At 39.5% G+C, this 10,590-nt stretch overlaps 1 protein-coding gene across 5 annotated transcripts; it reads left to right on the top strand.

Annotated features, from left to right (window-relative positions):
- Positions 1-4,363: 4,363 nt before the first annotated feature.
- LOC116310446 (heat shock 70 kDa protein 12A-like) lies at positions 4,364-10,359 on the top strand. Of its 5 annotated transcripts, none has more exons than XM_039607555.1 (5): positions 4,364-4,872; positions 7,663-7,887; positions 7,960-8,131; positions 8,235-8,408; positions 10,074-10,359. In XM_039607555.1, exons 1-5 carry the CDS (start codon positions 4,585-4,587, stop codon positions 10,103-10,105), a joined length of 891 nt encoding a protein of 296 aa, XP_039463489.1. In that variant the 5' UTR covers positions 4,364-4,584; the 3' UTR covers positions 10,106-10,359. The 5 variants fall into 5 exon arrangements, with proteins under 5 accessions (XP_039463489.1, XP_039463493.1, XP_039463477.1 ...); XM_039607559.1 differs by lacking the exon at positions 10,074-10,359 and adding an exon at positions 8,770-8,934 and having other exon boundaries at positions 4,365-4,872; XM_039607543.1 differs by having other exon boundaries at positions 4,376-4,872; positions 8,235-10,359.
- Positions 10,360-10,590: the final 231 nt, after the last annotated feature.

The raw sequence follows: 10,590 nt of genomic DNA, 5'->3' as shown, positions 1-10,590 counted from the left end.
CATTTTTGCAGTAACAGCAGAAGTAGGACGATCCAAACTCACCTGAGGCCGTCACTGTGAGGTTGATGAAGCACTTAATGCCACTGAACGGTCTCTCTGTGCTGTTTTTGTTCCTGAACACAATCCGACACTTGTACGTGCCGTTATCGTTGATGGTGACGTTCTTCAGAATCAAAGTGAGGTCTCCATCCTTCAACTCCACTCGGTCTTCAAAGGACTGAGGCTGATATCTTTGAAACGAGTTACGATAGAACAAAGAATCGAGGCCGTGTCTGCTCCACTCCAGCAGGGTGATGGCTGCAGCTCTGGGACACGCACAGTGAAAGGTGGCCTCTTGTCCAGGCTTCACTTTGATTTCTGTGTGAGCTAAACACACACACACACACTCACACACACACACACACACACACACACACACACACACACCTACACACACAGACACACACACACACACAAACAGATTAGTAATATGTACCCTTCTGTTATAGCTGCTGCTTAGTCTGTGTCTAACCTCTGACATGTTTAATCATCTTCAGAAAATCAGCGGCTCTGCTGACAATAGACCTGTGTCTGTTTCTGATTGGTCAGAATTATAAACATGGGAACGCTGCCTCTTTCATGTAAACACACTCTTAGCTATTGATTGATAAAGTCTGGGGTAATTTCTCAAGTTGACCTTCATGTGACCGCTCATAAGTAGGTGTAAAGCAGCTCAGACAGGTAGGTGGGCTGAGAAAATATAAGGATTTAAAAATAAATTCAAAATCATTATTCAAAATATTTAATATGTTAAATATAAATATTTAAATATAAATTGGAAATGTTTTCACTCCCCACATGTTTATATATCACCACTGCATGCCAGTGAATTTTGTCCCCCCTTTTCTTTAGCCAACTCCCTCTCTTAGATGACATCCATATATTATTCTCATGTATGAAGAAAAAAAGAAAAAGAAAAGTATTTATTTCTGATGTGGCAGCATTTGTACTGCTGTGTTCTGTTTCAGTGTGAGGAATAAATCTTTTGCCTTCTTTTCAGATACTTAAACATAAAAATGTTACTAATTAAATAAATTGCTTTCATTTATCAATTATATTCCACCTCATTTTATTTTATGTTTTATCTTCCACACCATGTCTTTACATTTTAACCTTAGAAAACCCCCATTTTACTATAAATATGAAAACCAGGCCCCACATAAGCAGAAGAAAACGGGTGTATATGACGAATGAAACAGACACTAAATATTAAAAGCACGTTTATAAATTAGCTCACATTTTATTCTATGTGTCAGCAGATGTCAAGGCTGCCAGCTTAATGTTTAGATTGGAACAGCTGGATGTCCCAAAAAGCGTTCCAATAGAAAGTCCCGAGTCATATGTCTTTGATGGTGGACCGAGATCATCCTCTTCCTCTTAAAAAACAGCCACTCACCTTCTAATGCAGCCATCTGGATAGTCTGAAGGCACAAGAGAAGAAGAGCGTGAAGCATTTTGGAAAAAAAAATCACAGCTGGAGCCCTGCAGCTGCTGGAAACGAAAGCATTTTCTTTATTATAAGATGCGACACACTCCACCTAACGTAAGCAGGCTATATTTGAGACAGTTCACATTCAGCCTGACACCTGCTGGCCAATGACAGTCATCCTAACTCACAGGTATCTAAGACTGGTTTGGTCTCAGCAAACTGCTAAAATTTTTTTAATAAAGGTCTTTGTAGCTAAACCATGAACCTAACATTACTTGAGTGATGAAAATAGAAATCTGATTCCTAAATGTTAGAGTATCAGCTGATGGGTGGCAGGGCCCTGACCCTGAATGCCACAGTGCTGCCTACAGCACCTTTGTTTGGGGTTTCTCCCAACTCTAATCAGAAATGCAGGGCTGTGAGATAAAGGGAGATTCGTGGCTGAATCCATTGCGCCACTGGCTGGCAGTAACGCTCTGAATTCAGGAAAAATTGCCTATTTTAAAACTATAACTTGACTTTTTGGAGCTGTGTGACCTCATCTTTGTTCTGTGCTGAAAGCAGCTTCTTGATTCAGGCTGATTTTGTTTCCTCTGCTGTCTGACAGGGAATGATCCGCACAGACTATGGATGATTTAGTGACACTCAGACTTCAGGACTGTTCACAAGCGTTTAATTTAACCAAACTACTAGTTTTAATTTAATTCGTTTTACGCATCTACTGGGGTTTCTTTCACGCGTTGATGCGATCATTTTATTTAAAAATCGGAATGTTGAACTAAGAGGGAAACAAAGCCTGCTAGTTATGCACACCCCACTTTTCATGTTTTTTTTTTGTTTTTTTTAAATGTTTGGAATCATGTATGATTTTCGTTCCACTTCTCACATGTACACCACTTTGTATTGGTCTTTCACATGGAATTCCAATAAAATTCATGTTTGTGGTTGTAATGTGACAAAATGTGGAAAAGTTCAAGGGGGCGAATACCTTTGCAAGCCACTGTATGAATCCATGTAACAAATCATCCATAAATATTTATATCTGTACACCATTTACATTTTCACATCAATGTGTTAATATTGAGATTTTAAATCATTGTATCTCACAGTGACACAGACAGCTGTAACATCACACAAACAGTGATTCATTCCTCTATGAACTTTAAATAAACACATTAAAGAGATTTTATTTCAGTCCTGCTTTCCCTTTAGTCTTAGTTCATGAAAACCTGCTGCTGAGCACTTTAGTTATAAAGCAAAGGTTAAAATGGTGATAATAAGTCAGTAATAATGAAATAAGAGCCATCCTGTAGATGCAGACTGAGTTTAGTCCAAGGACATAAAATTTGTTACCATCAAACTTGTAACTGTCTGATAATCAGACGTCTCTGATTAGTTTTCACTTATTGACAGATGTTCTCTTATGACTCCTGAGAAAACTGACCAAACGTTCCTGCAGCTTTTAGTTTGTGGCTGAAGTCGACTCATATTAGTTCTTTGTTATCTCAGACAGGTGTGTTTGTTAGCCACAAGAATTCATGTTTCCATCAGACATCTTTATGAAAGCCACAGAAACAACCAGTGAGGCGCAGACACACACTCACATTTCAGATCTTCTGAGGTTTCCTTCATGAGGAGAACAAACAGAATATAAACCAGTGTGTTTACAGTGAATGTGTCAGGTCTGAGCTGCTGTGTGGACCAGTTAGAGAGCAGCAGCTGGATTCCAGTGGTTGGACTGGTGGACGACTTCAGTGAGGAGTCGATGACATTTGGCTCTGGTAGAAACTCTGCACACACAAACACACAGGAGGAGAATATAAGCACAAAGCAGAGCCTCTCTGTTTTCTTTATATACAGCAAAGCATGAGGACATGTCAGTGAACGCATCACAGTTACAATAATGTAACTTATTTAACCTTTGACACATTTTGTGCTGGTGTGTCAGATCACACAGCATCTGCAGAGACACACAATCTTGTTTTGATACAGTTTAACTGCAGGATGAAAAATAAACTGATTAAATAACATTAAATTGCTCCATCTTAGCTTAAAATGCTGGGTTTATCCATCTTCTGAGTTGGGCTTAAGGTGGAGCTCTGAAGGTTTTCCTGTGAGGGAGCTGCTGGTGAAGATCACGAGTCCTGCTTGATCCATGTGATGACCTTCAGCCTTCCATGATGTTTCTGAAATGATTTCTCTCAGTGGCTCAACAGAAAATCTGGCCTTTTTAAATATAGTTGCGTGGTATTACGTACATAATGTACTGTTCATAAGCAAAACATTTTGGCTTTATGTTTGTACAATGGGTGGAAGAGGAGCCACATCATCCATGTTTTATATGTTTATTGATTTGAACTCTGTGGGAACAAACGTGTGAATACATGTTCTTACAGTGATCACTCATTAGTTTGATCAGCTGGCTGAGTGTGAGCTGCAACAGTGTGCAAAGGTTAACGTCAGCAGAACAAGATCACACATGGGTGGAAAAACAGGAAGATCTGCATGTCAGTCACAGTGGATGTTTGATTACTCACCTTTATAATATTGTTCTCTCTGCCAAGTTTTAGTTCACAGCCTGATACAACAAGTTTGGACAAACATGGTCAGAGTGCCCTATCTTTATTTTTCATTATTTTACACATTTTATAATAACATTACACAACATCAGCTGAGTACTCCAGCGACCTAGAGTAAGTCGAGCTTTCTTCACTGTAATGAATGAAGAAATAGTGCCCTCTTTCAAATCTGTCTGTATTTCTGACTTTATTTGGTACTAAATATTGTTTGGGATGAATCATCAACAGCACAGTAAGTGACTAAACCACAAATGCACCATTAAAGACACTGGAGGAGAGATCAGGATGAAGAAATTTTACTTCCAAACATCACTGATATTCTCGTATGAATTTTCACAACAAATCATAAGAAATGTTTTACACAATCGATCATTTGTCAGGTTATACGTAGATAACCCTGTAAGAAATGAGTGAAGAAAAACAAAATGAAACAAGAACAGGAGGCGGGGCTTACAGGAAGAAAAAGAACAAATCCACTGTTGTTCTTTGGCATTCTGACTTTTCTCCTCTCCTTGACTTGTTGGACCAGTTTCTAAAATGAGTTACACACTTGAGTGTATCATAGCCATAGACTTTGGCACCGCATGCAGTGGATATGCCTTCAGTTTGACACCCAGAGAGGCAGAAATTGATCCCTTTTTGAAGAGGTGGGGTAAAGAGTTCGGACTGGACACTCCAAAGACTCCAACCTGCATTCTGTTTAATGAAGACAAAGAATTTATCAAGTTTGGTTATGAAGCTAAAGCAGTGTATATCCGCATGCACAGAGAAGAAGCAAAGAAACACTACTTCTTTGAAAATTTCAAGATGGCGCTCTATGGAAAAGTAAGTAAAAACCTCTGAAGCTTAATATGCTGGAAACGATTACTCTTATGTAAATGACATGAATAAGAATAAGTGTTTAAACATGTCTGTTATAAAAAACTCCCCTGAAGAGTCCATTCAGTCCAAACAGTGTCACGGCTGGGGCGGCAGTCATGGTTGAATGAATGAGGATCCAAGATGCAGATGGCAGTGGAGATGCGAGTGGAGCTTTATTTACAGTGAAAAATAACAAAGGTGAGGGCAGAACTGAACATAAGCCTAAACTGGGTAAAACTAACAAACAAACCAGATAACATAATGACACCGAGAGATTTACAGAGATGGCAGATGAAGAAGGCTGGGCAGAGAGCGACGGAGAAACACTGAATAACACCGAGTAACACAGAGAATTCACTGGGAAACACAGACGACGCGACGAGGAGCACAGGCAGACACACAGTATAAATACACACCTCAGGTAATCAGGAAATGGCACACAGGAGGGGACACAGCTGGAACTAACGAACATAATGAGACACAGACCTATAAAGAAAAGCAGGAAACACACAGACTATTTTACAACACAAATGCGGGGACCAGAACAGAGCACAGAGGGAAAACACAGGTAGGGATAACAAACACGACGACCAACCCCAAAGAACTAATACAAAATCAGAATAAACTAGAAAATGATCATAATAAACTTAAAGCGCTGGGTCACCGACCCAGGACCATGACACACAGAGACTGTCTGAGGAGCTGAAAACACTGTTTCAGCAGACTGACAGATCACTTGGATTAAATTTATAAAGCTGCATTAAAAGTTTTGTTATTGCAGCAAGAAAAAACTTAAAGTTTCAAATCAGCCTGCAGTGACACCATAAAGGTTACAGTTATTATAGGTTGTGTTATAAGCAAGGGCGTAGATTTGGTTTTGGCATTGGTGGGGACGGGTGTTTCAACCACCGAACCCCGCCCTGTTTCTTTTTTTTTTTTTCCTTTTCGTCTTTGCTTCTTGATAAAAAAGAAGAAATATACTTGCCTACGTGGTATTAAACCATTTAAAATTACAATTCATAGTTTTATATGTGAATTATATAATGTTAAATTACTATTAAACAAATGACTAAGTATTTTAGACTTTAGTTTACTTTGATTTTATTCCACATAAATTAAGTATCATACAAAAATAAAAATAGCTTCAAATACAGTCAAGACAATAAAAGAATATAACTTTAAGGACTTAAATGTGGGATGGAGAGATTTCGCAGGTCTTTCCTCCCCACTGCTGTCAGACTCCACAACAAAGACATTTGCAGCTGATCAAACACACACATGTGCAATAAGACGTTGTAAGTTGTATTTTTACTCAGTTGTATATAACATTTGTATTCTATTTTTATCCTAATGTATATTTTATTCTATTTTATTCTATTCTGTACAGTTGTCTACAGTATATTATTCTTATTGTATTCTAATTTTTGCTATATAACTTTGCACTGTCCACTTTCTGCTGTGACAAAACGAAAGGTAATCTTATCTTATCTTAACACGATTACTTCAGTTATAGTACACCGACTTCTCTTATACATTAGCACTAAGGAAACACTAAATGAACTGGTGGTTTTTGTCGATAAAACTCATCTAAGATGACCACAAAATTATTATTATGTGCTTGATGTGCCTCACCTTTGGCCCTGGCTTTTCCCCTCTGACTGCACTAGGATTGCCTCTTGATAAAATAACACATTGATTCGTGCCATATAAAAAGTGAGACATGTCAATTCAGATTCTTTGTCAAATCTACACTAATCAATCAATTTACATCAGCAGCCTAACAATTGTAGTGCAAACTGCACTACAAGGTGGAATATTTGTAAAATCATGAGTACCTCATGATATTTTGTCTCAAAAATTAACCCTATGAATATGTCAGTGCCACTAGGATGAAATTATTGTGTCACCAACATTTTAAAGTTAGACGAATAATTTTAACAACCTCTGTAAACTAATATCCTGGCTTGCTCGAGGCTGCCGTTTTCTCTGACAGTTTCAATCAAAATTAGAAATGTTGCTCTGAGACTGGGAGAACTAATAGTGCTGCCTGTTGTGCAGTTAGTTTCCAAAACACGTAATTCATGGTTGCATACAATTTTAGACTGATGTGGGCCAAAGCCTAGCATAGCCTGTAGCGTTACTATGATGGACACATTTTATGAATGAGCTTGGCTTTAATTGACTTACAGGTTTCTTTGAAAAATACTTTCTTATATCCAGGTTCTTCCTCTTTGCTACCGTCCTCCTCTCAGCGCAGGTTTGCCGCTGCTGAAACTAAACAGAGCTCCCTGAAAGGCTCAGCCAATCACATTGGCCATATTTGTCACATGAGGTAGGACTCCAGTAGAGAACGTAATTTAACTCTTTCTGCACCGCCGGGTGACTGAGACGCTGACAGATCTTTTTTTTTTCTTTCTATCGGGTTTTTTTTTTTTTTTTTACAAGAAGCGATCAAATTATTGGTGGGGACATGTCCCCTCCGTCCATGCCAAATCGACGCCCTTGGTTATAAGTTCATACAAACATCTGTCAGTGGAGATTAAACGTAAATGAAAGAACCAGAGGAACAAACAGATGCATGAAGCTCTCTAACGACCGTCTCACACTTTGAACTGTGATAAAATCAAGCCTGTCTGCTCTGTGGGACATAAGATAGACATCTATGTGTTTGTGACCTGACATTAGTCCACAAAGGTTTAAGGTTAATAACACTAAACTGATAACTGTGTGTATTCACACTACCATCATCTACAGAAACTCAGCAGAGATGTGGTGATTACAGCTGCAAACAGGAAGTCAATGAAGGCCTTGAAGGTGTTCACAGAAGCTCTGAGATACCTGAAGGACGACGCTCTGAGAACTATCAATGTTAACACAGAAGGGAGGAAGTTCACAGCCTCTGACTTCACCTGGGTGCTGACTGTACCTGCCATCTGGGATCCTTCAGCAAAGCAGTTCATGAGAGAAGCTGCGACTCAGGTAACATCATTTTATTAAGAGAGCTCTGAGATCCTGAAATGTTCAGAGGATTAAGTTTTCTTTCATATCCAGGCAGGAATCATTACAGAAGGAACTCAGCACCAGCTGATCATGGCACTGGAACCAGAGGCAGCCTCAGTCTGGTGTAAGAAGCTGCCAGCTGATGGCTTCATCACTCAGAACCATGATGGAGGACCATTGGATCAGTCTCCAGGAACACAGTTAATGGTGGTGGACTGTGGAGGTACTGTACGCAACTCTGTTAGACATTCATCCACAGACACGCTGGAAACATCTGTGTGTGCTGCTGCAGGAAGTCAGCTTTCATCACTTCCTGTGTGTTGCAGGTGGAACCATTGACATCACTGTTCATGAAGTCCTGTATGGAGGAGCCCGGAAGGAGCTGCACAAGTCCTCAGGAAATGATTTGGGGGGACAAGCTGTGGACAGGAAATTCAAAGAGTTCCTCAGAGAAATCTTCAGTCATGGCGTCTGGGATGAATATGAAGAAAACTTTCCCAGTGAGGTTCAGAGGATAATGTATGATTTTCTGTATTTCAAACAGGTAGATGATGATGTTCAGATTGCATGTCCATTTAACCTGGGAATACTGGCTCAGAAAAAGCAGGAAATAGAAAAGTTCTTTGAGTCAGTGCGAGGTGTTTCCTGGGATGAAGGATCCATCATAATCTCCAAAGAGAGACTGAGGTCTTTCTTTGCTGAGAGTCTGAAGGGCATCACTAACAGCCTCAGAGAAATCCTGAAGAAAGATCTAAACATCGAGTACATTCTGTTAGTGGGGGGCTATGCTGAAAGCCAGATTCTGCGTCATCATGTTATTGCTCAGTTTGGTGATCAGTGTAAAGTTCTGTGTCCTTTTAGGCCCCAGGAAGCGATCATAAAGGGAGCTGTGATGTTTGGAAGAAACCCAGGGCTGGTGACATCTCGAAAATCTGCCTTTACTTACGGGTTTGCAGATTCAAAGAAGTTTGATCCATCCAAAAATAAGAAAGAAAAAAAAATTGTAGTCCAAGGGGAGGAGTTTTGTAGAGATATTTTCAGGACACTTGTAGAAGAAGGTGAAGATGTTGGCTGGAATGAAATCAGAATGCTCACCTTAAATCCATCAGAAGCAAATCTGACAAGCATGAAAATCAGTCTTTATCGTACAGATAGAAAAAATCCAAAGTATGTGGATGAAGTGGGAGTGGAGGAAATTTGTGCGCTCCATGTTGACATGCCTGATACTTCAGGAGGAATCAATCGGAAAGTCAAACTAGAGCTCAAGTTTGGCTCAACAGAGGTGACATTCACAGCCACTGATTTGGTTTCTGGGTCCAAAGCATCAGTAGCGCTCGATTTCATGACCAAATAAAAAAATGTTATAGAAACATCCGGAATGCAGCAGCTTCCACCAATGTTTTCATGTTGGATTTATCGGGATATTTGATTTCTTTGGGATTAGAACCTCTTTACTACCACACATCATAAATATGAGTATATTGTAGTTTAGAGGATGTATTAAAGCTCTGTAATATTACAGCACTGATGTGTTTGCTGTGGTTCTTGTAACATTAGGTCTTTGGTTCCCGTGTGTTCTCTGTTCCTGCGATAATTCTGAGTTTGGTTGCTACTATCAGTCCTGTTTCTGTGTTCCTCCTGTTGCTGCTAGCTTAAATGACACACATGGGTGAGATAAAACTAGCAGATGGCTTCATGCAGTGTAAATATAGAAAGAGAGAGTTTACAGATATCTCACAGTGCAAACACACTAACATATCTTACATTAGGAACAGAGTAACACTGAATTTATACCAAATACTTCATGCAGCTTATTCCTGCACACTCCAGCATTCTCCTTACAGGTTACAGGACACACCTCCATGTGTGTCCATCATTTACACCACTGCACACAAAGCTACAACAACTCCAGTAACAGTTGTTACTGGTCCTAAAACTGTGACAGTTTGTTCACATGATCGTTCTTTATTCTATCAGTACACCACTGTTTACTGCGAGTTAGCATTTCAGATTTACACTGTTTTTCTCTGTTGTTTTAGACCCCACTCCTTTTTAACGTTATGATATTGTGTGACATTCCAAAGTCTTTCAGTGAAATGAACATGTAACATAGAGAAGTCCACTATGAGACATCTGCTGATAATTTATTTCCTGTCTGTTTTCAGTCCTCTTCTTTTGTAACAGACTGGTACTGTGAAGTTTCCATCATCCACTGTTAGCACTGCCAACATATTTTACAGAATGGGGGAGCTGCCTATCGCACCTGTCACAGGGGGAGAGGTGTCTTACACCTGGTCAGGTCTCCAGCCCACTGCAGAACAGGAAACATGTTGTTCTTTGTCAGATATGTGAGATACTGTAAACCTAACAGACATCACGCTTTTGAGATGTAACTGCTGTACTGTGTTGTTCTTTGTCAAATACAAACATGCAAATAAATCACAAACCTGACCCAATCAGGAACCTTCATTCAGATAGAAGAGGTCTCACACAGAACCAGAGAGTGTATTCAAGAGTCTGAAGGGTTTTAACCCTCTGGGGTCCAGGGTATAACTGTCCGTTTTAAAATATGTTTAAAAATATGTTTTTCTTGCCTTGTTTGGTATCATTATTTTCAGCACAACCTCAAATATCTGAAATTTGAGTTATTTTTTAATTTTGGTATACTATATTAGCACAGTT

Source organism: Oreochromis aureus, linkage group 3, assembly GCF_013358895.1.
Source record: "Oreochromis aureus strain Israel breed Guangdong linkage group 3, ZZ_aureus, whole genome shotgun sequence".
Taxonomy (NCBI): Eukaryota; Metazoa; Chordata; class Actinopteri; order Cichliformes; family Cichlidae; genus Oreochromis; species Oreochromis aureus.
Note: the sequence above shows the minus strand (reverse complement) of the source record. Positions and strands in the feature narration are given on the sequence as shown.

What these genes read in the sequence shown, in the direction of transcription:
- LOC116310446 (XM_039607543.1), top strand. Translation starts at nt 4,585, where the DNA reads ATGAGTTACACACTTGAGTGTATCATAGCCATAGACTTTGGCACCGCA. An exon ending in AGATGGCGCTCTATGGAAAA is followed by an intron (nt 4,873 to 7,662) that starts GTAAGTAAAAAC and finishes CATCATCTACAG; the next exon opens with AAACTCAGCAGAGATGTGGT. An exon ending in TGAGAGAAGCTGCGACTCAG is followed by an intron (nt 7,888 to 7,959) that starts GTAACATCATTT and finishes TTTCATATCCAG; the next exon opens with GCAGGAATCATTACAGAAGG.